General features: G+C 39.2%; 1 protein-coding gene across 3 annotated transcripts in view; it reads right to left on the reverse strand.

Moving 5' to 3' along the window:
- Positions 1 to 27,486, reverse strand: part of LOC115209208 (structural maintenance of chromosomes flexible hinge domain-containing protein 1) — a 101,371-nt gene that overhangs the window by 43,178 nt on the left and 30,707 nt on the right. For all 3 annotated transcript variants that reach the window (XM_029777461.2, XM_029777459.2, XM_036500832.1), the window contains 19 exons: positions 25,811 to 25,974; positions 24,064 to 24,175; positions 22,485 to 22,695; positions 21,850 to 21,967; positions 18,918 to 18,977; positions 18,525 to 18,648; positions 16,570 to 16,764; positions 14,770 to 14,883; positions 14,467 to 14,573; positions 12,694 to 12,776; positions 11,385 to 11,495; positions 10,560 to 10,637; positions 10,049 to 10,168; positions 9,145 to 9,289; positions 8,280 to 8,379; positions 6,710 to 6,779; positions 5,799 to 5,935; positions 3,741 to 3,875; positions 2,597 to 2,774 (listed from right to left, as the gene is read on the reverse strand). In XM_029777461.2, coding sequence (XP_029633321.1) covers positions 2,597 to 2,774; positions 3,741 to 3,875; positions 5,799 to 5,935; positions 6,710 to 6,779; positions 8,280 to 8,379; positions 9,145 to 9,289; positions 10,049 to 10,168; positions 10,560 to 10,637; positions 11,385 to 11,495; positions 12,694 to 12,776; positions 14,467 to 14,573; positions 14,770 to 14,883; positions 16,570 to 16,764; positions 18,525 to 18,648; positions 18,918 to 18,977; positions 21,850 to 21,967; positions 22,485 to 22,695; positions 24,064 to 24,175; positions 25,811 to 25,974 — 2,362 coding nt within the window. The remainder of the gene's footprint in view (positions 1 to 2,596; positions 2,775 to 3,740; positions 3,876 to 5,798; positions 5,936 to 6,709; positions 6,780 to 8,279; positions 8,380 to 9,144; positions 9,290 to 10,048; positions 10,169 to 10,559; positions 10,638 to 11,384; positions 11,496 to 12,693; positions 12,777 to 14,466; positions 14,574 to 14,769; positions 14,884 to 16,569; positions 16,765 to 18,524; positions 18,649 to 18,917; positions 18,978 to 21,849; positions 21,968 to 22,484; positions 22,696 to 24,063; positions 24,176 to 25,810; positions 25,975 to 27,486) is intronic.

Below are 27,486 nucleotides of genomic sequence, written 5' to 3' on the forward strand. Positions count from 1 at the left end.
TGCTAAAGAAGAAAAGCTTATACTTCTCAAACCTCAAAGATCCCACAAGGCCAGCTATTCGCACTGGTTGCTATAACTTAAAGTTAAGTAAATATTACCCCATTATCACAGGTAGCTTTTCCTAACAGAGGAAATGAACTTACCACCATCTAGTACCTAGCTAGAGACAAGGAGAAAAAAACCCCAAAAAAAACAACTGTTAAGAATTAAAGGGTACTGATCCCTCCCCTCAACTGTCGATTGCTTAGTGAACAACAACACATGTAAAGTCTCATAGGACTTCCACCTCAAATAACTCTTATGAAAAACAACAACCGACTTATCAAACACGAAACAACTTATTGTCAAGTAAGCCATCTATGTCCCCATGAAGCCAATTTTACCCTGTCATGCTGTATTCCCACTACAGGAGGAATAGGTTAAACACCATCTCTGTTGTGTCTGGGGAGAGTCATTTTCTCTTTGTGCCTTATATTGTAACACACTCACCGGCAAAATTTCCACTTATTTCTTATTTTTATTTTCCTAAAATTTTTGTTGCGTCTTGCAAGTCAAGACTATTGAAAAGGTTGCCAGACATAAGTGGAAATTTTACCGGTGAATGTGTTACAATATAAGGCACAAAAAGAAAATGACTCTCCCCAGACACAACAGAACATGCTTCAACAAACGAACTTACATAAAGAATCTTGCAAACCAAATCGAAAAATGAAACACCGTCTCTGTCGGATTCCCAGTAAAGTGGTAATAAGCAACAGACATACAAAAAAGAAGACGCAACCGATTCTGTCCATTAGTTTGTCTGCAATCGTTACTCTTGAACTGAATATGCAACTATTTTTTTTTTTTTTGCAAAGGTGGAGGGTAAAGTTAGGAGACAGGGGTTCAGGCCTGAGAAGATTAAATTTTTTGACAGTATGATTCCCCCACCTCTCGTAAATGGAAACTGGCCACAGAATAACTTTTCAACTGATTCAGTTCCAGATTATAAGTCTAATAGATTTTGTTTTTGGATTTGGTTTGCAAGATTCTTTATATGAGTTCGTGTGTTGAAGCATATTCTGTTGTGTCTGGGGAAAGTCATTGTCTTTTTGTGCCTTATAATGTAACACATTCACCAGTAAAATTTCCAAAGAGTCAAAACTATTGAAAAGGTTGCAAGACGCAACGAAAATTTTAGGAAAATAAAAATAAGAAAAAAGTGGAAATTTTACCGGTGAGTGTGTTATATTATAAAGCACAAAAAGAAAATGACTCTCCCCAGACACAAACGTCTAATAGAACTACAACTTTACAAACAATTATACCTAACATCCGAATCTTGCTCTTTATTCATCACTATTAAATCATTAGAGTTTGTAGGCAACATTCTAGTGTCTTCTTTCTTATTCTATTTGTTTTAATAGAGCACTTGTACTGGTGTCACATAAAGAAACTTCTGTGCTGGCTTCATGTAAAAAGCACCCAGTACACTGTAAAGTGGTTGGCATTATGAAGGGCACCCAGCCACAGAAACCATGCCAAAACAGACAATTGGGGCCTGGAACAGTCCTCCAGCCTGCCAAACTATTCAACCCATGCCAGCATGAGAAACAGACAACAAATGATGATGATATATTTTGTATTGAAATCAAACTCGGTGACTGGCATTCGTTGCTAGTGGAGCGCTAAGAGCACCATACGAGTGAGATCGTTGCCAGAGCAACAAGCTCGCCTTTGTGCCAATGGCACTTTAAGCACGCCATTTGAGCATGACTGTTACCGGTGTCACCTTACTAGCACTTGTGCTGGTGGCACGTGACAAAAACATTTGAGTGAGGTTGTTGCCAGTGCCGCTGGACTGGCTCCTGTACCGGTGGCACATAAAAAGCACCATTTGAGCATGGCCGTTGCCAGTTCCACCTAACTGGCCCTTGTGCCGGTGGCACGTAAAAAGCACCATTTGAGCGCGGCCGTTGCCAGTACCACCTAACTGGCCCTTGTGCCGGTGGCACGTAAAAGCACCCACTACACTCTCAGAGTGGTTGGCATAAGGAAGGACATCCAGCTGTAGAAACATTGCCAGATCAAGATGGAGCCTGGTGCAGCCATCTGGCTCGCCAGACCTCAGTCAAATCGTTCAACCCATGCTAGCATGGAAAGCAGACGTTAAACGACGATGATGATGATGAGGTTTTGAAATGATTGAAAATGAAGACAAATACATCAATGGAATCCTGTACCTCAACCATCTTCATTACAACTTAGCACATTGTATAAAAATATTCAAAATAACTGTTTTCCTGAATTAATAAAAAGTTGATTTTAACCCTTTAGTGTTCAGATTACTCTGTTAAATGTAATACTTTTCCACTCAAATTGTTTTGAATTAATCATGCATTATCTTATAGTTTTGAGGTTTCAATGATATGATTGTTTATTTTTAGAATGTCAATGTAGGTTAGGTGTAAGGGGCTAGATATTGCCAGTTTGAATATAAAACATGTAGAATATTTGGGCTGGATATGGCCGGTTTAAACACTAAAGGGTTAAACTTGCTGAAATGCTAATTAAGTAAAGTTTAAGAAATCCATTGCAGACCCTTGGTAATACTTACTTAAACCCTGCATGTATTCGCCTGCAACAGCAACTACTTCCTGAGAGTTTTTGATGCGTACTGTCTTCTCCACAGTGCCGTCTTCATTGTACAAATCGTAACTCAATTCAATGCTTGCAGTCTTCCCACTTGGAATCAAACATAACTTCCGTTCCACTGTTTTCACGTCTTTGCTATTCTGTAGAAAAAAAAAGAAGGAAGCTTACCTAAGAAATCGCATTGTCCCACATGTGTAGTCATTACTGCAATGTGGGCTACATTTAAGCCTAAAATGGAGTCTATATTTGTGATACAATTTCAATAGATGCAGGAGTGGTTGTGTGGTAAGTAGCTTGCTTACCAGCCACATGGTTCCGGGTTCAGTCCCACTGTGTGGTTTCTTGGGCAAGTGTGTTCTACTATAGCCTCGGGCCAACCAAAGCCTTGTGAGTGGATTTGGTTGACAGGAACTGAAAGAAGCCGGTCGTTTATATGTATGTGTGTTTATATGTATATTTATATGTATGTATGTGTGTGTGTGTGTCTTTGTCCCCCCAACATCGCTTGACAACCGATGCTGGTGTGTTTACGTCCCCGTAACTTAGCGGTTTGGCAAAAGAAACCGATAGAATAAGTACTAGGCTTACAAAGAGTAAGTCCTGGGATTGATTTGCTCGACTGAAGGCGGTGCTCCAGCATGGCCGCAGTCAAATGACTGAAACAAGTAAAAGACTAACAGTTAATAATCACGAGAGAGCAATCATTGTGAAACTTGGCTCCCATAACAAACTGGAGGGTTTAACTTGTGTTATACATACCTAGTTTTGATATGGGAGGTGGTTGAAAAAGGCTTCTCTATCTCAAGATTTAAGACATAGCATCCCCTATGTCCCTCTCTCAGTTGAGAGGTCCTGCTTTTGAGGGCTCAGGGGTGCTGGCATCATGTAAAAAGCATTTGTCCCAGTGCCACATATAAAGCACCCATGCCAGTTCCACGTAAAAAGCACCCAGTAAACTCTGTAAAGGGGCTGGCATTAGGAAGGGCATCAGGCCATAGAAACCATACCAAAATAGACAACTGGAACCTGGCCAGCTCCTGTTAAACTGTCAAATTCGTGCTAACATGGAAAGTGGACATTGATGATGATGATGAACTAAATTTTACCTGCAGTTCAATTTTAGCCACAACTTCCTGGTTACTTTTCACTTTTTTCATGTATAATGATTCTCCAGTCAATATTCCAGTGCCACTACTTGAACAGTCAAGACTATAAACTGGTAAACCAGAGATTCCTTGGAACTGAAAAGGAAAACAAAATTGATATTTATTATCAAATTTTAATTTTGGTAATCAATCATTATCACCTAAGGATGTAAAATATTATAACAAAAAACCCCCAAAAACCAACCCCCGCCTCCAACTTTTGTTGTATTTGGATTTGTCAATGCTTCACCATCAATTTGCATCCTAGTTGCAAGTCAACCATATATTTTATTCTAGAATCATTTCCTTCAATATTTTTGGAAGCACTTTGTCGGTTACGACGACGAGGGTTCTGGTTGATCCGAAAAAACGGAACAGCCTGCTCATGAAATTAACGTGTAAGTGGCTGAGCACTCCACAGACACGTGTACCCTTAACGTAGTTCTCGGGGATATTCAGCGTGACACAGAGAGTGACAAGGCCGGCCCTTTGAAATACAGGTACAACAGAAACAGGAAGAATGAGAGAAAGTTGTGGTGAAAGAGTACAGCAGGGATCCCCCACCCCTGCCAGAGCCTCGTGGAGCTTTAGGTGTTTTCGCTCAATAAACACTCACAATGCCCGGTCTGGGAATCAAAACCGCAATCCTACGACTGCGAGTCCGCTGCCCTAACCACTGGGCCATTGCGCCTCCACCCTTCAATATTAATCTGCTTAACAACATCAATTACAGAGGAAGCATTGTGAACTTATTTCGTTGCAAGTGACTTAACAGTTCTCTCCAACACTCAAAGCTATGGACACTACAATTTTCATAATTCCTTTCCTCATTACATGAGACTTTATTCCCATAGCTGTGTCTAAAATATGCAGATATTCAATATTTAAAAAAGGTGAACTGTGCAAATTTTCTCAGAAGAGTTTGGTTGGGTCAGGAATTAGTTGCTAAAGGATAGCTTTTGTTTTCATATTTGCCTTTTCATTTATCTCAATGCTGTCCTGGAAGGAAACCTACCTCAGTCAAATTTTAGCATTTAGTAAAAAATTATCTGTTTTCACTATTTGGACACTAAACTCTGCTTGCGAAGACCTGTTGGGGCAAGTGAAATCGGAATCGAAATTGAACCAAATTCTATGACTGGCACCCGGCTGTTGCCAGTGCCACTGGACTGACTCCTGTGCAGGTGGCAAGTAAAGAAACACCGTTTCGACCCTGTGCTTGAGGAGACCTATTGAGTCAAGTACATCAACATCAAAAATCAATGGAAATTGTAGTGGTGATCCCTGTGCCAGTGGCACGTAAAAAGCACCATCTGAACATGGCCAATGCCAGCGCCACTTTGACTGGCTTCCATGCCAGTGGCATGTAAAAAGCACCAACCAATCATGACCATTGCCAGTCTTGCCTAGCACCTGTACCAGTGGCACGTAAAAAGCACCCACTACACTCACGGAGTGGTTGGTTTTAGGAAGGGCATCAAGCTGTAGAAACACTGCCAAATCAGACTGGAGCCTGGTGCAGCCTTCTGGCTTCCCAGACCCCGGTCGAACTGTCCAACACATGCTAGCATGGAAAACGGATGTTAAACGATGATGATGATGATAATCCACACCCAACCCTTTTAGATTAGATAAACTCTCTTGACAATTACTTAACTAAATAACAGAGGCAACTATTATGCCAGGCTGTTCCAGAGTTCCATCGTCACCTCTTTGCAATTTAACTCCACCCTACGTCATAGAGATATGGGGCTGCACAGCCATAGTAAAGCTTATCTGTTGACAAAGTTGGATATCTAGAATAAAAACTAACAGACTCTTTAGCATTGCTGCAGATAACATCTCTAGTATTAGTGATAAGATAAAATACTCTTGGTCCATACTGTAATGCAGTTGATGATGAGTAAGGCATCAAGCTATAAAGACAAAGAAGATGAGGACCAACCTGTGCCATACAGAAAATATGATGATAAAACAGAACTCATTACAGAGAAAAAAAGAAAAGACAAAATGTTTTACCTTACAAGTAACCACCAGTTTATTCTCAGTAGTAACATTGCCTGCAATATCTAGAACTTCTACATTGAACACAGGAGCAGTTCCATTTTCAAGGTTCAAGTTTTGATCTGGTTTCACAGAGAGCTGATAGGGGGGACCTGGCACAAAATTAATCCAATCATTAATTAGAAAAACAATCTTCAAAGAACGGAATTTTGTCTGAATATTTTTTAACAAATCTGAGTTTTAAGTTCTAAAGAAATTAACCCTTTCGTTACTGAAACCTGCTCTGGCTGCTCTGTTGTACAAATGTCTTACCTTCATAAGGTTTGGATTAAAATCTTCCACCCAACCTTAGTCACAATTTATGTTGCTAACACTAGCTTAATGATAACTGAGTTATTTTACCAAATTCTTTGTTATATTTCAAATTAATTGAAAGAAACACAGAGCATCTCAACAGAAATATGGTAACGAAAGGGTTAAAGTCACCATGATATTTTTAACCCTTTCATTACCAACCTGGTTGAAACCGGCCCTGGCTCTGTAGTGCAAATGTCTTTCATAAGTTTTGAATCAAAATCTTCCACCAAACCTTAGTCACAATTTGTGTTCCTAACACTAGCTTAATGATAACTAAGTTATTTTACTAAATTCTTTGTTATATTTAAAATTAATTGAAAGAAACACAGAGCATCTCAACGGAAATATGGAAAGGATTAAAGTTGGAGAGAGAGAGAGAGAATAAGGCAGGCCTTAACTTTTTTGATACCAACCTGGCTCTGTAGTACAAATATCTTGTTTTCAAAAGTTCTGAATTAAAATCTTCCCCCAAACCTTAGTCCCAATTTATGTTCCTAAATTGATTGAAAGAAACACAGAGCATCTTAACAGAAATACAGTAACAAAAGGGTTAAAAATAATTTTCTTACCAGGAAGTAAACGGATTTTTAAGGTTTGTTTTTCTTCTAACTCGTCCACTTTCACGGTCAAATTGAAATTCTGTAATAAAACAACATCAACAATATTTTAGAAACAATTCACTTATTCAGACTTTTACTTTCACAACACATCAATAGACTGAAATTATTCTCAAAAACTTTTCACTTTTATTCTGGTCAACCATTAGCTCATCAACCTCACTTCTTATATTCTAAATCTTGCCTTATCTTTAGTGGCCACTACAACAGTGGAGCTGAATCCACCAGAGACTTGGTCTTTAAATGTTGTATGCCATTTTTCTTTTGTTCTCATGATATCAACAAAAACATTTGACCCATTAACATTTAAACTGGTCATATCTGGCCTCTCCTACCTAACTTGCAATGTCACTGCGAAAATAAACAATGACATCGCTGAAATTTTGAAGCCACAAGATAATGGAAGATTAAGTCAAAACAATGTGAATAAATAAGCATTAGATTTGGAAATTGCAGTTGCGATACCAGTGCTGGTGGCATGTAAAAGAACCATCCGAACGTGGCTGTTGCCAGCGCTGCCTCGACTGGTCTCCGTGCTGGTGGCACGTAAAAAGCACCAATCGATTGTGGCCGCTGCCAGCCTCCCCTGGCACGTAAAAAGCACCCACTACACTCACGGAGTGGTTGGTGTTAGGAAGGGCATCCAGCTGTAGAAACACTGCCAAATCAGACTGGAGCCTGGTGCAGCCTCCTGGCTTCCCAGACCCTGGTTGAACTGTCCAACCCATGCTAGCATGGAAAACGGACGTTAAATGATGATGATGATGATTTGACAAAGTAATCTGAATGCTAAAGGGTTAATGATGTCTTGGACAAGTTGCACACCAATGAGTTCAACCAAGTTCTCGTCTGTTGTGTCTGGAAGCTTCATCATCAAAAGGCCAATCTCAATTTTTTCATCTCTAATGTGTTATGTCCTCTTCATTCACCCTTCAGTACAGAGTAACTTTGAAAGAGTGAGAAAGTACCACTTAGAACAACTTGTGACATTCAACAAAGAACAGGGGTGACTTTGATTAGAGTACTGCTCACCTATCTGGGGCAGTGCAGTTATTGTTATTCCAGATTGGATCTCCAGTTTCAGCTGGTTCAACCAAAACTGCAAATCCAATCTGGAACTCGACCGACAAAAGAAAACTCCGAAAGACCCATCCTTGTTTTTCCTTGTCCCCTTGTCTAACTGTCTGGATGTTTTGTTGTCCCTTTCTGTATCATCTAACAGTGGGGATGTTTTGCATTCTTGTACATTTTTTGCATTTTTTTATATACATATAGTGGCGTACATACACTTTGGTCTTACATACATACTTGTATGTGTGTACGCTCTTGCCTTGATGTTGCATGCTAATTGTAAAACAGAATCCAGCCACTGAGGCTTTTTGTTGTTTGAAGGACTGAAGGAAACATGTGAGGGTTGGTCATAGGAAAAGTATCTTGGTCATAGAAGATCTGTCTCTTAGTGAACTTTGCTTGGAAAAAGGGACATTAAAGCAATGATGAAGATGAGCCAAAGCAAACTTACCTTTCCTGTAGTACAATTAACCAGGCCTTTTGCAGAAATACCTTTGATCAACAGATGGTTACCTTTCACTTGTAAACTATCGTAACTAATATCCAGTCCACTAAAACAAAAACAAACATCAAATTACTGACCGCCTCACATTTCTGTGTTCAATTTATTTTCTAACGTTAGATATAAAATAAAATTTTTATATTGAGTCGTAAGTAATTAAAAAAATAATAATATTCATTTCTATTCACTAAACGAATTGAAGGCATGGCTGCTCTCGATTATTGGGATCGCCTTAAAGCCTTGAAACTTTACTCTCTCCAGCGTCGCCGTGAGCGGTACATCATTTGTAAGATGTGGAGAATATACCGCCAACTTTGCCCAAACGACCTTAACATTAGCTTCAAGGTTCATCCAAGACTGGGACCACGGGCCATACATCCCCTGCCCAATTCAAGATCACAGCATACATGTACACTACAAGATAATTTCTTTTCCTCAACAGGCCCTGCCCTATTTAACATTGTCCCGAGGGAGATCAAGGAGGAAAAGGATCCCATCAACTTTAAACGGACTCTGGATAGATTCCTTCAAAGAATACCAGATAAGCCACCCATAATTGGATACAACTCACCCAACAAGAACTCACTACTTGAACAAAACTTGACTTAAACAGGATTCGAATAATCCTATCAGGTGGTGCTATTAAGTTAGACATGGCCTGGACCAATCTTTGGTCGAAACATATCTAAGTTATCTAATTATTCAATATTTGGAAAGACAAACATTTCATATTTTAAAAAACCTGAAATTAATAGAAATAAACACTTGATAAAATTGATAAAACACACACACACAAATGTATTAAAAATATTACCTAGCCTCAAGAGAAGGTTTGCAGTCACTGTTTGGTGCCGTTATGTGGTTGAATTCATCTTGAAATTCAAGAGGAATTTGGAATGGAACCCCCACACGAAAGGGTCCATCCAGTAAAGCAACTGTAAACTTCTTGGGTTCAGCTTCTGTTAAAACATTAAAAGGAATTTTGATCAAATGAATGATGTGCTAATTTGCATAACAATTATAATTAATCAAATAGCATTTAAATACTCATTTTTTTTTTGACTTGTTGAGACAGGAGGAAGGGATAGAGCCCGTGGCCCTAGTGAAGTTGATGTTGTGAAATGTTCTGGTCAACACCTACAGAAAAGATATGAACAGGGAGGAGATTCCAGTGGGGCAAATTTTCAGGGGATGAAGGACTGGGTATAGTGGTTGATGCAGGGAAAAGAGGATTAGAGGCACCAAGGGCAGTGGGAGGTGGAGGTACAGGACCAGCCAGGACTGAGAAGCAGAAACCGTTATAGTTGAGATAGAATAGATAAAGCGAGAGGACAGCTTGGCCATGGGCTAAAGGTTGGAGTGTGTTGGTTAGTGAGATGACATCCCAATCCTCTGGGTGGCCCTTCTCTGCATGTGACCCAGGATGTCAGTGTTAATAGCAGCAGCCTCATCCCAGATGTGAGAGAAGGGCCTCATTTAAGCCTTGTAAAGTGTCAGCAGCCGTTAAGGACTGAAATACCTTCTGGTCCTAAAAAGGTCTATTCTTTGGGATGTAGTCCTAGCTATGTTAAGGGTGAGCTTTGAACAAGAGAGATTCCCGGTGACAGCGAGAGATCTAGCTGAGTGCTGCTCTTGTTTAGAGGGGGTGTGATATGGTGTTTTATTGAAAAATTAGAATTATTTAAAAAAAAAAATATTTATCCAAACTAATTACTTACCAGTGACAAAAAATTTAATGCGGTGAGATGGCAGATCTTTCCCTGCAAAAGTTGTTGCACCACTTTCGTTCAAAACAACCTGGAGCTGAAGTGTGTGATGCCCTAAGTTTTTGATGTTTTCTACAGGAAAGAAATTTTTTATTGCAATAAGTCTTTTGCCATAAAATATTGAAAATAGTTTTTGTGAAAGAAAAACAACAACAAAAAACAAAAATAACAACAAACAAGCCTATATTGAATGTGAAACACAATCTCAATTTTGAATGTTATGGTCAAACAATTATTTTACACTTATTTTTGTTTCTTTAAAAAGGAAAAAACTTTAAGTACAAACAACTGTAATGCTAGAGCAATTACAAAAACATGTTTTATAGGTTAATTGGCTGAGCCAAAAAGAAGCAGCAGGGTTTAGAACCATTTTGGGCTTTACAATTTTACTGGCAGTTGAAAAATGTTTGTACATAACAGAAACCAAACAAAACACGAATTTATGGTATAATTGTGAACCTACCCATTTTTCTGAACCAATATGGCCAGTTCTTTCCATGCTGACTAATATGTGATACAATCACTTCATCACCATTAGAAGCTAGAGAAAGAGAAGAGTTAAGATTAATATTTAAAAAAAAAAAAATCTGAAGAGGTTGTCAAAAAGGCAAAAAAAAAATGTGCTATTGATAGGAATATTTTTTATTTCATTTTTAGAGGAAATAAAAAATATTAAATTTCGCTTTTGGATTTGGTTTGCAAGATTCTTTATATGAGTTAGTGTGTTGAAGCATATTCTGTTGTGTCTGGGGAGAGTCATTCTCTTTTTGTGCCTTATAATGTAACACACTCACTGTTGAAATTTCCACTTATTTTAGGAAAATAAAAATAAGAAATAAGTGGAAATTTTACTGGTGAGTGTGTTACATCGTAAGGCACAAAAAGAGAATGACTCTCCCCACACACAACAAAAAATATTAACAATTACTAAAAAAGAAAAAAAATTAAAACAAAAGTTTAGTTTTCACTTCTTTTAGTTTCTTAATTAATCCTGTAGCATTTAAACTGGTCATATCCATCCCAAATATCTCGCTTTATGTTGAGATGGCCAGATCTGGCTTCTCACTCATACCTTATAATATCATTCTAAAAGTAAACAATCAGATCATTGAAATCTCAAAGCTGTCCAATGAAGCCTGATTAATTCAAAACAATGTGAATAAATAAACATTACATCTGCTAAAGGTTTATTGCTAATGTCTTGGGTATTTGAAATATCTACAAGTCAGAAACAGAAGGGAAAAAGTTAAGGGTTTGCTATTAATTTGAACCAAAGTTAAAAACTTACAATGCCAGATAATCTTGAGTTCCACTAACAATTTCTTGTGTGCTGGGGCAGTTCCAGGTAACTGCTTGATGGTCTCACCTTTTTTGTTTATAATTTCTACCTTAATATCACCTGAAATAACACGAAAAAAAATATGTTACAGCAAATTTTCAAATCTATCAATAAACATCAACAGTTTATGGAAAAATAATTTTAAAAAACCCTGTGAAAGAATACAAATATGATTTTAAGGATGACAATATTTAACACCCTTCAATATTTTCTCATTTTAATTTCTGGGCTGTAAAATTAGGAAGAAAAGATTGGCAAACCAAATATGAGAATAGTAAAATATTGCAATTAGTTTGTGATGGTTCATTTGAGTCAGCAAAAGGCAGACACATGGATTTACTTCTTGGATCAGTAAGATATCATTTGCAAAATAGATTTGAGGAACATGATAATCCTTTGATCTTGTCCCACTCTTGAAAATGTAATAAACTACCATTAAATCTATAGTTTGAACTACCATGTATACTCAAGTGATATTTGATCCCAATTAAAAGATGACCACTAATCTGTGGCCAAAATTCAGCCTTAAATAATGGTTTGAAAAACTCAACTTATACCAGGGTATATACAGGTGTATAGTTTCTATAAAGTTTCTTAAAAGTGGTTGATATACCGAAACAGAGAGATTATTTTTATCCTGGTTATTTTCAACTTTATGTGTATGTGTGTATATATATATATATATATATGAAGACCTGTTGAGGCAAGTGAAATCGAAATCAAATTCGATGACTGGCATCCATGCTAGTGGAGTGCTAAGAGTACCATACGAGCATGATCGTTGCCAGAGCAACAAACTGGCCTCTGTGCCTGTGGCATGTAAAGAGCACCATTCGAGTGTGATCATTACTTCCGTTGCCTTACTGGCACGTGAAAAAACATTCGAGCAAGGTCGTTGCCAGTGTCGCTGGATAGGCTCCTGTGCAGGTGGCACATAGAAAGTACCATTTGAGCGTGGCCGTTGCCAGTACCGCCTGACTGGCCCTTGTGCCGGTGGCACGTAAAACCACCCACTACACTCTCAGAGTGGTTGGCATTAGGAAGGGCATCCAGCTGTAGAAACTCTACCAGATCAGATTGGAGTCTGGTGCAGCCATCTGGTTTGCCAGACCTCAGTCGAATCGTCCAACCCATGCTAGCATGGAAAGCGGATGTTAAACGATCATAATCATTGGAAACGAACCCTTACAGCTGTTTCTAGTCTCACATCAACTCATGTGTGAATCAACGAGATAGAAAGAAATACAAAAATTATTACCAATGGTTTTCCCTGCAGGTCTGCGTTCACTTTCCACAACTTCATTGTCATCAGGCCAAGAAACGACTAATTGATCAGGTAACCTGAAGGTAATATGACAAAAAGAAAAAGGTTTGGAATAGAATTCAAAAAAACAACTTGAAATAAAACAACAACACACAGTTGAATCCACCCAACTTCTTTGGAATTTGATCTCAAAACACTAACGTTCCAAATCAAGTATAAATCACTCAAATTATTTCTATAAAATAAAGCAACCAGTTGTCAATTTGACTTCTTTAAAATATTCATATTTATATTTTCAGAAAGTGTCTTAGAATTGTTAACCCTCTTATGGCCATATTTTAACAAAATACAATATATATATATATATATATATATATATAAAACTCGACACCGTTGGTCATGAATGACCATGGGTGCACCTAAGAGGTTCCCTTCCAGAGTACAAGTCCTGGTGGAAAGTCACCTCACCGGCAAATGCACAAGCTAGGGTTGATTTTATGGAAAACCAACAGTTGCCCATGCTTACCAGCCTCCCCTTGCCACATCTCTGATGTTATCCAAGAGAAAGGTAAAGGGGCCGATACGGCTTGGCACCAGTGACATTGCAACTCATTTCTACAGCTGAGGGAACTGGAGCAACATGAAATAAAGAGTCTTGCTCAAGAACATAGCCCGGTCTGGGAATCGAACTCACAACCTCATGATCATTAGCTCGACACTAACCACTGAGCCATGCATACATACATATATATATATATATATATATCAGATAATCATCATTTAATGCTTGTTTTCCATACTGGCATGGGTTGGCTGCATCAGGGTCCAGTCATCTGTTTAGGCCAATGGTTTCTATGGTTGGACGCCCTTCCAAATGCCAACCACTTTATATTGTGTACTAGATCCTTTTTATGCGGGACCAGCACCAGTCCTTTTTACACAATACCAGCACTAACAGGGTTACTGAGTAGCTGGCAAGACACTGTCTTTTATACACCTTTTAGGTGACATATTGGTTTCAAATTTTGGCACAAGGCCAGCAATTTCGAGGGAGTTGGTATATAGATTACATTGACCCCAGTGCTCAACTGGTACTTATTTCATTGACCCCAAAAGGATGGAAACTAAAGCTGACCTCGGCAGAATTTGCTGCCTTAATTTAGGAAATCATTAATAATTACAGAGGGGGCTGCCACACAGCACTACCAGTTGCCTTATAGCAACTGGAAAAGCATAAAAGAGTCATTCTCTTCAATAAGTTTGTAGTGCCGCCTGCCTGGTGTCCGTGACTGAAGAGGAGATAACTACTCTGAAATGCTTGCATCTCACAGTCTGGGTAGGTGGCACTGTGAGCTGATCTAGGTGTATACTCTTTTACTTGTTTCAGTCATTTGACTGTGGCCATGCTGGAGCACTGCCTTTAGTCGAACAAACACACACACATATTATACAGATACATATATACGAATGTCTTCTTTTAGTTTCCGTCTACCAAATCCACTCACAAGGCTTTGGTCAGCCCGAGGGTATTGTATAAGACTCTTGCCCAAGGTGCCACGCAGTGGGACTGAACCCGGAATCATGTGGTTGGTAAGCAAGCTACTTACCACACAGCCACTGCTACACCTAATTGTCAACAAATGAGATATATTTTCCATGATAAGACGCAGTAAATAGCTTGTTCACCGATTCGAACTTGCCTCAAGCATATTCAGACTGATTACAGTAATTACAATAATTAATAATAATAAATAGAAGCATTCTTACTTGGCTTCTTCTTCTTCAATTGCTTTTTTAACTTGATGTGGTGTGGCCAAACGATCTAATTTAAACAGAGGTTGGACTTTTACTTCATTATACAAGCAACGTGGTTCCTGGGGAAAAAAAACAAAACAAAGAGGATATAAATTTATCAAAATGTAATTAAAAAAAGAAAAATCACAAAATATTTTTCTTTGCTTATGCATAAAAAAATTCATAAAGATTCAAAAAAATGTTCTGACGCTGAGCTTTGTAAACAAGTTAATTATACCTGTATAAAGAAATGTTATGAAGCTGAGTTAATTATACCTGAATGAGTTGAATGTCACCACCAGTTGCATACACTTCTCCCTCATGGTCTCCATACAATAAAAAGCATTTAATGGTACCAAGAATTGTAGGAACAGTGCGACTGATTCTAACCTGAAAATTTAAAAATAGAAAACAAATTCCAGTGTTAGAAAACATTTCTCAGAAATATTTATTAAAAAGAAATAATTTACCCAAATTCTCATATTTTACACAGAATCCTTTTCAGGGAAAATGAATTTTTTTATTGGTGATTTTAATTAGTCAAATATTTATTTCTTTACTACCCACAAGGGGCTAAACACAAAGAGGACAAACAAGGACAGACAAAAGGATTAAGTCGATTACATTGAATCCCAGTGCGTAACTGGTACTTAATTTATCGACCGAAAGGATGAAAGGCAAAGTTGACCTCGGCGGAATTTGAACTCAGAATGTAACGGCAGACGAAATACGGCTACGCATTTCGCCCGGCGTGCTAACGATTCTGCCAGCTTACCGCTTTAATTAGTCAAATATTGATTGGGAAACCTTTCACTGTCTGCAAAGTACAAAACATTTCCTTGACTTAGTGCTGGATTCAAACTGGTCCCAAGTACATCCACTCTTACAGTTCTGCATCTCTAGTTGAGAAACTCCATCTTAATCAGAGTATCGATCCACCGGAAGCTGTCAAGAGACATACAACCAGAAGAATACTCACCATCAATTCCTTGCCGTATCTTGAGCATCCTGCTTCCTTAGGCATCAACAAACTAAAGGTTCAATGTCTAGTAGGTGATTTGGCAAAAGTCCACAAGATTATCCACCATCTTTCCAACAACCTTTTGGATTCCATATCTCCAGGGCCTGTTACGCAGGGAGATGGCAGAATTGTTACTGTGCCGGACAAAGTGCTTAGCAGCATTCCCTCTGACTTTACATTCTGAGTTCAAACACTGCCAGTGATGACTTTGCCTTTTATCTCTTTGGGGTTAAGCATCGGACAAAATAAGTACCAGTCAACTTCCTCCAAAATTGCTGGCTTTGTGCCCAAATTTGAATCCAATATCTCTAATACTTGTGGACAGGGTCATACAATCCAAAAAAAACTGCAGCATCTATGACTTACTTTTTTTTAATTTCTTTTTCTACTTCAATTATAACAAACAGAATAAGCTGAGGTCTGCTTAGAACAAGGCAATATTGTTTACTCTGAATTTTATAGAAGCCACAAATTTCACAATGGATACTGAAAATTTTAAATTTTCAAATTAAATTTCATCGTTTGTATGTTTGCCTAGATAGCAGATCGACCAACTGAGAAGCCCAAATAACATGTTAAAAAGGAAAAAAAAAGAAAAAGGTGCAGGAGTGGCTGTGTGGTAAGTAGCTTGCTTACAAACCACATGGTTCCAGGTTCAGTCCCACTGCGTGGCACCTAGGGCAAGTGTCTTCTATAATAGCCTTGGGCCGACCACAGCCTTGTGAGTGGATTTGGTAGACGGAAACTGAAAGAAGCCTGTCGTGTATATGTATATACATATATATATATATATATATATATATATATATATATATATATATATATATATATATATATATATATATGTGAGTGTTTGTCCTCCCAACATCGTTTGACAACCGATGCTGGTGTGTTCATGTCCCTGTAACTTAGCGGTTCGGCAAAAGAGACCGATAGAATAAGTACTGGGCTTACAGAAAATAAGTCCTGGGGTCGATTTGCTTGACTAAAGGCGGTGCTCCAGCATGGCCACAGTCAAATGACTGAAAGAGTAAAAAAATCCAATGAAAACTTACCAAGTTGCCCTTTTTAAATATTTTTCCATCCCATTCAACTTGTTCATAAACAGACCAAGGAGTCTGTCTATGTTTGGGGAGATCAGGCCGGAGAGCATGACCTTTGAATTCTGAAAAGTGAATTTGTTTGTCAAATTTTTCATGACATTCTTTAAGCCAATTAACAAATTCCTTGTCAATACCAGTTCGCTTTTCCTGAAACAGGGAAAAAAAAATATATTTTAAAACAAATTTTTAATATTGCTAGAACATTTATAGATAAATAACAGTTTTCTATTTTGTAGTGTTCCAGGTGATTGTAATTAGATAACCTAAAATTAACTGAGCTAAACGTTTTTTTCACATTGATGGCTTCTCTGAATAACTAAGCCATTTTATAGACATTCATAATACTGATTAATCTGATTAAGAAAAGGAATGCTGCTGCTGTTGTTGTTGTTGTTGTTAAGCAACAAGACAGGTAAGGGTGATTAGGAGATGGTCTAGGGCTTAGGGGCGGGGGACTCCAGACCTTGGAAAAAAAAAAAAAAATTTGGTCATCTTGAAATCGAGGGCTCTTCGTTGACGCCTGATATCACTGGGAGGTGGCCCTTGAAGTTGCTGGAAATGGAGATCTCCAGGTCCAAATTATTGAACAGCAGCTGCTGCTGTTGGTAGGAGTAGGAACCACATATTTTGACAGGAAACTATCAGGGTCATTCTCATGAAAGTTAAACTGAAATAGATTTCCAAAATTTTTTAGAATGCCCCAGAAAAATTGCTATATACATGTAAGGGTATGTTGAACTTGTTCATTTTCAACCAGATATTATTAATACTGGGGCTATTTCTTCAAGAGCTACACTATTTGGAAGATATAGAAAATATTTGTCTTGAAAATGTTAAGTCCAGGTAAATGAGAATTGTGACCACAGACATTGTTGTCCAGCAAACTCATTAATTTGAACCTTCAATGTTCAAATGTAAATAAACACGTTGAGGCTTTTTACGTTGCTCTGGAGAAATTCAGAGGAATTAGCAGTTAAAATTTTCAGGTGGAAACGGTTATTCTGTGCAATGTCCTGTACATCACATATTTTGGATCCACTTTAAGAAATTCAACATACATTCCAGGTAAAAACAAAAAAGAAGTTTTTAGCTTAATATTTGTCTGAGTGGTCATACTTTACTATGGAAACTGAATTAATACAATTCTTGAAAATATTCAAAATTTAAAGCTTAAATATTTCATAATTTGGCTCTAATTGTTATCATACATCACATGAAAATGGCCCATTCTCCCTAACGGCCACCTGCTTTATTTGTTTTTGTCTACCCTCCATGCTACTGATATCAATTCTCAATGACACTCTGCAAAGAGTGCAATGTGTTTGGTTTTAAATAGCTAAGGAATTGTTCATCATCATCGTTTAGCGTCCGCTTTCCATGCTAGCATGGGTTGGACGGTTCAACTGGGGTCTGGGAAGCCAGAAGGCTGCACCAGGCCCAGTCTGATCTGGCAATATTTCTACGGCTGGATGCTCTTCCTAACGCCAACCACTCCATGAGTGTAGTGGGTGCTTTTTACGTGCCACCTGCACAGGTGCCAGACAAGTCTGGCAAATGGCCACGATCGGATGGTGCTTTTTATGTGCCACCGGCACAGGGGGGGCCAGGCAAGGCTGGCAACGGCCACGAACGGATGGTGCTTTTTATGTGCCACTGGCATGAGGCCAGTCGGGGTGGTGCTGGCAACCTTTATAAAATTTTGTCACATTCAATTATTTCGCTAACCATGACACACATCACATAAACACATTGTATATAAAGCATAAATACACACATAAACACATTGTATAGAGAACTGCCTCCCCTATCAGGTAACTGAGGCTACATATCTCACAATAATCTTTTTACTTGATTCAGATACTAGAGTTGAAAAGTTCTTGCAAATCTAAGTACGAAAATAGACTTACATGGCCATTAATAATTCGACAGAAAACTGTACTTTTTTCCTTGAGCTTCATCTCCAAATCAATGAAAGTCAGTTTATTAGTACTGACTTGGAATTTGTCGTTAGTCCACAACACACCAGAAACTCTGGAAATAAAGAAAGAAGTTAATAGAGTTCAGTTTTGAGGAAAGATTCTGTTTCAATATCAAACAAGTAGCTCTCTCTCTCTCTCTCTTATGAGTGGTGAGTAAGTAGAGGAAAAGTAGGGTTGAGAGGTCCCTTTACTCCTGACATGCTGAGGACTTGGCAATCTCTCTCTCTCTCTCTCTCTAGTATTAAAAAAAAATCTGATCTAGTAAACACTATAAAGTAGTTGGTAAGTGAGTGGAGAAAACAACACAGAATAAAATATTACCTGTTATAGCAATCTGCTGGGACAACTTTTGACTTTTTTGGAGCACTACACCAATCAAATCTGTTAAAACCAAAAAAAAAATTAATCACTAAAACTGACAAAATTCCCCTCAAATAAAAGAAGCAAAAGATTTTCCTTGTATTAATTATAAATCTACAAATTAAAAAAAACACTCACAGCTCAAAAATAACTGAATATAATCATTTTTAATTAATTGTAAATTGAATTGTTTATATTCTTCCTTTGTGTAGAGGTATGGCTGTGTGGCCAAAACATTTTACAACTGCATGGCTCTGCATCTGATCCCACAGTGCAAAGCATTGGGGCAAGGGTCTTCTACAACTGTGAGATGCTGAATGCTTTCTAAATGAAATTTGGTAGACTGAAGTCAGTAATCAATATTGGGGAAAGAATATTGTCAATAAACAGGTGAGTCAAATGAAAAGACCTTACATAGGACACTCTTGCCATCAAAGAGTGTTGGAAACCAATGAGGTTATAGGTTTCTAATATTGTTTACAAAATGCAAGATATAAAATATAAAACAATAACACATAACATTAACATTTTAAGAATTAGTTGCCAGAAGTTGAATTTTCAGAACAAAACTACATCTCAACAAGAAGAAGATAATACATCATCATCATCCGCTTTCCATGCTAGCATGGGTTGGACGATTTGACTGAGGTCTGATGAACCAGATGGCTGCACCAGGCTTCAATCTTGATCTGGCAGAGTTTCTACAGCTGGATGCCCTTCCTAAATCCATAATATATTTAATTTCTCATAATATATTTAATTTCACAATATCAGCCACTGTCTTGGGGGGGGGGGATATGAGATATAAAATCAAATATGAAACATGGCTGATGCCAGCGCCGCCTTGACTGGCTTCCGTGCCAGTGGCACGTTAAAAGCACCAACCGATTGTGGCCGATGCCAGACTCCCCTGGCACCTGTGCCGGTGGCACGTAAAAGGCACCCACTATACTCGCGGAGTGGTTGGCATTAGGAAGGGCATCCAGCTGTAGAAACACTGCCAGATCAGACTGGAGCCTGGTGCAGCTCCTGGCTTCCCAGTCCCCGGAAAACGGACGTTAAACGATGATGATGATGATGATGACGGTAAATATATTTAATAAGGTCTGGGAGCTCCTCTATGCTGATGACCTTGCTCTAATTGCTGAGTCGCTATCAGAACTGGAGGAGAAGTTTCAGGTGTGGAAACAAGGATTAGAATCGAAGGGCCTCAGAGTCAATCTAGCTAAAACCAAAGTCGTAATCAGTAGGAAGGTAGACAAATCACAAACGCCTTCAGGTAGATGGCCCTGCTCGATCTGTAGAAAAGGTGTAGGTAGAAACTCTATAAGATGCACCAAGTGTAAGCTATGGACACATAAGAGGTGCAGCAATGTCAAAGGAAGGCTAACTAGGAAGATGGTTTTTGTATGTGGCAGATGCTCAGGAACAATAAACACTGAAAATGCTCTGAGACCAACTTCCGTCACTTTCCAGGGAGAAAAACTAGAAATAGTTGATAGTTTCCGTTACCTAGGTGACCAAGTCAGCAGCGGGGGCGCGTGTGCTGAAAGTGTAACTGCTAGAGTAAGAATAGCTTGGGCAAAGTTCAGAGAGCTCTTACCTCTGCTGGTGACAAAAGGCCTCTCGCACAGAGTGAAAGGCAGACTGTATGATGCGTGTGTACGAACAGCCATGCTACATGGCAGTGAAACATGGGCCGTGACTGCTGAGGATATGCGTAAGCTCGCAAGAAATGAAGCCAGTATGCTCCGATGGATGTGTAATGTCAGTGTTCATAATCGACGGAGTGTAAGTACCTTGAGAGAAAAGCTGGACCTAAGAAGCATCAGTTGTGGTGTGCAAGAGAGACGATTGCGCTGGTATGGTCATGTGGCGAGAATGGATGAAGATAGTTGTGTGAAAAAGTGCCACTCCCTAGCGGTTGAGGGAACCTGTGGAAGAGGCAGACCCAGGAAAACCTGGGACGAGGTGGTGAAGCACGACCTTCGAACTTTAGGTCTCACTGAGGAAATGACTAGAGACCGAGTCCTCTGGAAGTGTGCTGTGCGCGAGAAGACCCGGCAGGACAAGTGAGTCCATAACCCGTGGCCTTCTACTTGGGATGGAGCCAGCCTATGTATGCATACCTTCCCTTCTTGGGACACAAAACTCTACTTGTGAAGACCTGTTGAGGCAAGTGAGGATCAGAATCGAAATCGATCAATGGAAATTGCAGATGTGTTACCAGTGCCGGTGGCATGTCGATACTCTACTTGTGAAGACCTGTTGAGGCAAGTGAGGATCAGAAATGGAAATCGATCAATGGAAATTGCAGATGTGTTACCAGTGCCGGTGGCATGTAAGAGAACCTTCCGTTTCGCGACCGTTGCCAGCACCGCCCCGTTTCGTGTCCGTTGCCAGCCTCGCCTGGCCCTTGTGCCGGTGGCACATAAAAAGCACCATCCGTTCGTGGCCGTTTGCCAGCTCTGTCTGGCACCTGTGTGGGTGGCACGTAAAAAGCACCCACTACACTCACGGAGTGGTTGGCGTTAGGAAGGGCATCCAGCCGTAGAAACACTGCCAGATTTGACTGGGCCTGATAAAGCCTTCTGGCTTCACAGACCCCAGTAGAACCGTCCAACCCATGCTAGCATGGAAAACGGACGCTAAACGACGATGATGATGATGATGATGATGTTGATTAACCAACACATTTCTTGAATAGGAGTAGGTAACATGTTTTGGGTTTATGTGGTTGTAAGTGAAACTAATTTATAGGCTTTAAAATGTTAGGATAATTTGCACAAATACGATGAAGCATGAAAGGCTTGGTGGAAGACATGTTTCTATGGTTCTTACTGAATTCCTATTTCCATGGAAAATAGTTAAATTGAAATGAAAGAACACTCACTCTTCAATAAGTGTATAAGGAATTAATCTACCATTCCAGTAGCATTCAAATACAGGGCGTCTTCCACGTGCTGGCCGGTCATTGATAGCATAATCATGGTCATCTTCGGGTTCTGAATCTACAAGAGAGAGAGACATGAAGAAGAATAAATTATATGTGAAGAAAGATACAAATTAGTGATGATGATAGGGGCAATTGTGGCAAAGGGGCTAATGAGAGAGTCAAGTCATTTAGAAGTGATTCGTAGCTAAATTTGTGAAGGTGTATGGCCTAGTGGTTAGACTGTTGCACTCATGAATTCTAGAGCATGAGTTCAATTCCCAGACTAGGCAACATGTGTTCTTGAGCAAAACACTTCATTTCACGTTGCTCCTGACCCCTTTTCAATCAGGGGAGAATGTCGGTCTGGTTGCCTAGCCAGCAAGGTGATGTCATCATTCAAAGGCTAAAACGATGCAAAGCGCATTGTGACCAATGGTGTGTAACAAAACGATAGTCTGGTCAGTCATGTGATCACACCATCAGCTAAATGAACCAGAAATGACCGAAAGAAATATTTGCTTAAGTGTGCAAAAGAATAAATCAATATATTTGCTAGAAATGGAACGTAAGAGGAAGAAAAGTTGACTGCTTACATCTGGGATCAATAAAGTCTGTGGGGAATGTTTCATGGTCATATAAAAATGGATGATATCTGAGGACTCCTTCAACCACTCCGGCACCCTCTACTTTCGCTTTGAAATCAAACACTGAAGCTCCTGTCTTGACAAACTGACTCTGAAGGTCATCATTAATATCGCGAAGGTTCAAGTTTTTCATCAGCACCAACCCCTTGAATAATTTGATCTGCAAATACAAGAAAATGGAACCTCCATTTATTGTTAATAGACATGCTGAAAGACAAAAAAGAATTCCAAAATAGTTTTGTACATAAACATCATCATCATTGTTTAACGTCCGTTTTCCATGCTGGCATGGGTTGGACGGTTCGACTGAAGTCTGGAGAGCCAGCGGCTGCACCAGGCTCCAATCTGATCTGGCAAGATTTCTACAGCTGGATGCCCTTCCCAATGCCGACCACTCCGAGAGTGTAGTGGGTGCTTTTTACATGCTACAGGCACAGGAACCAGGCAGGTGGGCCTGGCATCGATTATATCTGGATAGTGTTTCTTACGTGCCGCTGGCATAGGAGTCAGTCAGGGCTTATTGGCATCAGCCATGTTTGGATGGTGCTTTTTACGTGCCACAGGCACGGGAGCCAGTCAGGGGGCACTGGCATTGGCCACGTTCAGATGGTACTTTTTACATCCCACTGGCACGGGAGCCAGTCAGGCAGACCTGGTATCGACCACATTCGGATAGTGCTTTTTACATGCCACTGGCATGGGAGCCAGTCAGGGAGCACTGGCCACAGCTACGATTTTGGTTTTACTAGACTCAACAGGTCTTCTCAAGCATATCATATCGTCCGATGCATCAGGGGTACTTTTAAATGGGCTGGACATGCAACACTGGCATCGGCCATGGCTACAATCTCACTTTAGATGTTGGGTCTTCTCAATCACAGCATATCCCCAAAGGTCTCGGTCTCCTGTCATCACCTCTGTGAGGCCCAACGTTCAAAGGTCATGCTTCACCACCTCATCCCATCAAGTTTGAATCTAACAATTTTGTTATAAACCAAAAGATTTCCATAGATTTGCAAAGAAATAATAAGTTCAAACCAAAGCAGCTGTATAAGTTTTTCATTAAATTATACATTCAACTAAAACTAAGTACATTAATTTTCAACTTGATAGAAAAATCTTCATTGTTAATGATGTAAACTGGTGACATATTTATCCCCACTTCAAATGCAGAATTCTGCATTAATTACCATGAGAGAACCTCTCATATGGACTTGGGGTGCTTCTAGTTTTAAGCAGGGATAAATATTACTTTTGGGATTAACACTGCTTTTGTCACTATTAATTATATATTAATTAAATATAATTTACATTTTTTTTAAATGGTTACACAATATGGACAGTGAGCAATACAATGAAAACTATAGAAATTTCAGAACTTTTCTCTAATGAGAAGCTGTTACCATAGAGACAGACTGTAGGCTTTATCAACAACTGAGGTTGTCCATTAAAGAAAGGAAAGGATGTATTCTTTCAACTCGATGAGATATTAGAAGTTTGGGAGATTATAAGTGAATTGTCAGCTTACTTCAATGTTGATATGTCTGAATGGACTAGCTGGTCGCATTACTCTGTTGGGGTCATGGGCTGGAGGATCTTGGTTGCCGTTGGGGCCGTGTAGATAATAATGGTAAATGTGACTGAAAAGAGCAGACAACATATTCAAAGCATTTCACAAACCACATCTTCAATATACTTGAGTAATTTCTTTTTATTCTCTTTTTCTTTTCTCTTTTACTTGTTTCAGTCATTTGACTGCGGCCATGCTGGAGCACCGCCTTTAGTCGAGCAACTCGACCCCGGGACTTATTCTTTTTGTAAGCCCAGTACTTATTCTATCGGTCTCTTTTTGCCGAACCGCTAAGTGACAGGGACATAAACACACCAGCATCGGTTGTCAAGCAATGCTAGGGGGACAAACACAGACACACATATATACGATGGGCTTCTTTCAGTTTCCGTCTACCAAATCCACTCACAAGGCTTTGGTCGGCCTGAGGCTATAGTAGAAGACACTTGCCCAAGGTGCCACGCAGTGGGACTGAACCCGGAACCATGTGGTCTTCTGCTATAGCCCCGGGCTGACCAATGCCTTGTGAGTGGATTTGGTAGACGGAAACTAAAAGAAGCCTGTCGTATATATGTATATATATATATGTGTGTGTGTGTGTGTATATGTGTTTGTGTGTCAGTGTTTGTCCCCCTAGCATTGCTTGACAACCAATGCTGGTGTGTTTACGTCCCCGTCACTTAGTGGTTCGGCAAAAAAGACCGATAGTATAAGTACTGGGCTTACAAGAATAAGTCCTGGGGTCGATTTGCTCGACTAAAAAAGGCGGTGCTCCAGCATGGCCACAGTCAAATGACTGAAACAAGTAAAATAGTAAAGAGTAACATTTATTAACACACATTTACAAAATACTTGGCTTAACCCTTTCGATACCAACCTGGCTGAAACCACCTCTGGCTCTATAGTATAAATGTCTTATTTTCATAAGTTCTGAATTAAAATCTTCCACCAAACCATAGTCATAATTTATGTTCCCAACACTAGCTTAATGATAACTAAGTTATTTTACTAAATTCTTTGTAATATTTAAAATTAATTGAAAGAAACAAAGAGAATCTCAACAGAAATACGGTAATGAAAAGGTTAAATTTCTGTAGAAAGTTCAAATTTGTTAAACAAAAATAATGAAATCATACAGTAAGTTCATTATTATTTTCATAACAAATTATCTTTTTTTAAAGTAAAAACCATAAAAAAAATACATAAGAATTCATTAAAATCAAAATAGATGAGAATGGTTTAGCATAAATTTGCCAATTACAAAACTCTTAACAAAAAACACAAATGCCTCACAACACTGAATTTAAATTTGTGTTGCTATACTTTTCATTATATTAAATCACATCTTAAAGATCTCCTTTCTATTTAGATCAATGCTTCTCAACCCATTTCTATCTAGGGATCCCTTTGATTCCTATTTTATTCGGATGGACACCCTCATAGTCATTTGATCTTTAAAAATCCCTATTATATTTTTGTAATTAAAGTTGTTAAAATATTTTGTGTACTATAAGTATAACTAATTTATTGCAGATAAACTTTAATAATAAATTCTCACAAGAACCCTCAAGGGCCAGGTGGACCCTGGTTGAGAGAACCACTGATTTAGATGCTAACATAAAAGGTTCTAATTTTCTCATAGCTGACAAGAGAGAATTGCTCAAATGCTTAAGATCAGAATTTTGAAAAAAAAAACGAAACTCACGCTAATTGCCGACACCACTCCCTCAGATTGTGTTTTAGATATGGAATGTGACCTGAATTGATACCAGTAATGGCAACCACTGTAAAACTTTCACGGTTTTCTTCTTCAGTAATAATTTTTCTGAAAATCTCATCTTCTGGAGCAACGTGGCTAGAGTCACCAGGCTGAAAAAGAAGGCAGTGAAAATATGGATACTTAACCCTTTAGTGTTTAAACCGGCCATATCTGGCCCAGATATTCTACTTGCTTTACATTCAAATGGGCGATATCTAGCCTCTCACACCTAACCTACATTGATATTCTAAAAACAAACAATCACATCATTGAAACCTCAAAGCTATAAGATAATGCATGATTAATTCAAAACAATTTGAGTGAAAAAGTATTACATTTAACAGAGTAATCTGAACACTAAAAGGTTAAATTGTGTTTAGGAGAAAAGTTTGCTGGTTGTCATTGAATAAAAGCACACCTTTGTTTGAAATGCAATAAACAGCTATAAAGCATACAACACATTAGAATAGGCTTTGCAGTGAAGACAAAAGCTATTTTCTTTTCTTGCAAATATGTCAGTTTCTCTCGGACGACTGACTTGGAAGACTGAATGGTCTAACTAGTCTTTATTTTTTATGTCTAATAAATTATTTTAACCCTCTTTATTTATCATCATTTAACGTCCATTTTCCAAGAGTTGGACAGTTTGACAGGAGCTGGTAAGCCAGAGGATTGCATCAAGCTTCACTGTTTTGGTGTGGTTTTTACAGCTGGATGCCCTTCCCAACACCAACCGCATTACAGAGTGGATTGGGAGCTTTTTTATGTGGCACCAGCACTGGTGCCATGTAAAAAGCACCAAGTCCACTCTGTAATGTGGTTGGTGTTAGGAAGGACATCATCATCATCGTTTAACGTCCGCTTTCCATGCTAGCATGGGTTGGACAGTTCAACTGGGGTCTGGCAAGCCCGAAGGCTGCACCAGGCCAGTCAGATCTGGCAGTGTTTCTACAGCTGGATGCCCTTCCTAACATCCAGTTGTAAATTCTAGGATGAAATTTGTTAATACCTTCATTATTATCATTAGACGTTTTTACATGTTGACATGAATAATAAAAAAAAAAAAAAAAAAGATATTTTATGCAATTCCCTTTCTACTTCCAATTATGTTTGAACAAGACATGGCAGTGCTAGCCACCATGACCACCACCATTTAACATCCAAGCGGGGTCGTTGCCAGTGCCACTGGACTGGCTCCTGTGCAGGTGGCACATAAAAAGCACCATTTGAGCGTGGCCGTTGCCAGTACCGCATGACTGGCCCTTGTGCTGGTGGCACGTAAAAGCACCCACTACACTCTCAGAGTGGTTGGCATTAGGAAGGGCATCCAGCTGTAGAAACACTGCCAGATCAGACTGGAGCCTGGTGCAGCCATCTGGTTCGCCAGTCCTCAGTCAAATCGTCCAACCCATGCTAGCATGGAAAGTGGATGTTAAACGATGATGATGATGATGATGATGATGTGTTAGCATGTTTGGGATCCTATAACGAGATGCCCATCCCAACACCAACAACTTTACAGTGTGTGCTGGGTGCTTTTATCATGGCACCAGCACAAATAAGGACTTGCAAGGCGAAAGGTCTTAGAGTGGCCCCGATAACTGAGAGAGAACAGAAGAGCA

Source organism: Octopus sinensis, linkage group LG3 (assembly GCF_006345805.1).
Source record: "Octopus sinensis linkage group LG3, ASM634580v1, whole genome shotgun sequence".
Lineage (NCBI taxonomy): Eukaryota > Metazoa > Mollusca > Cephalopoda > Octopoda > Octopodidae > Octopus > Octopus sinensis.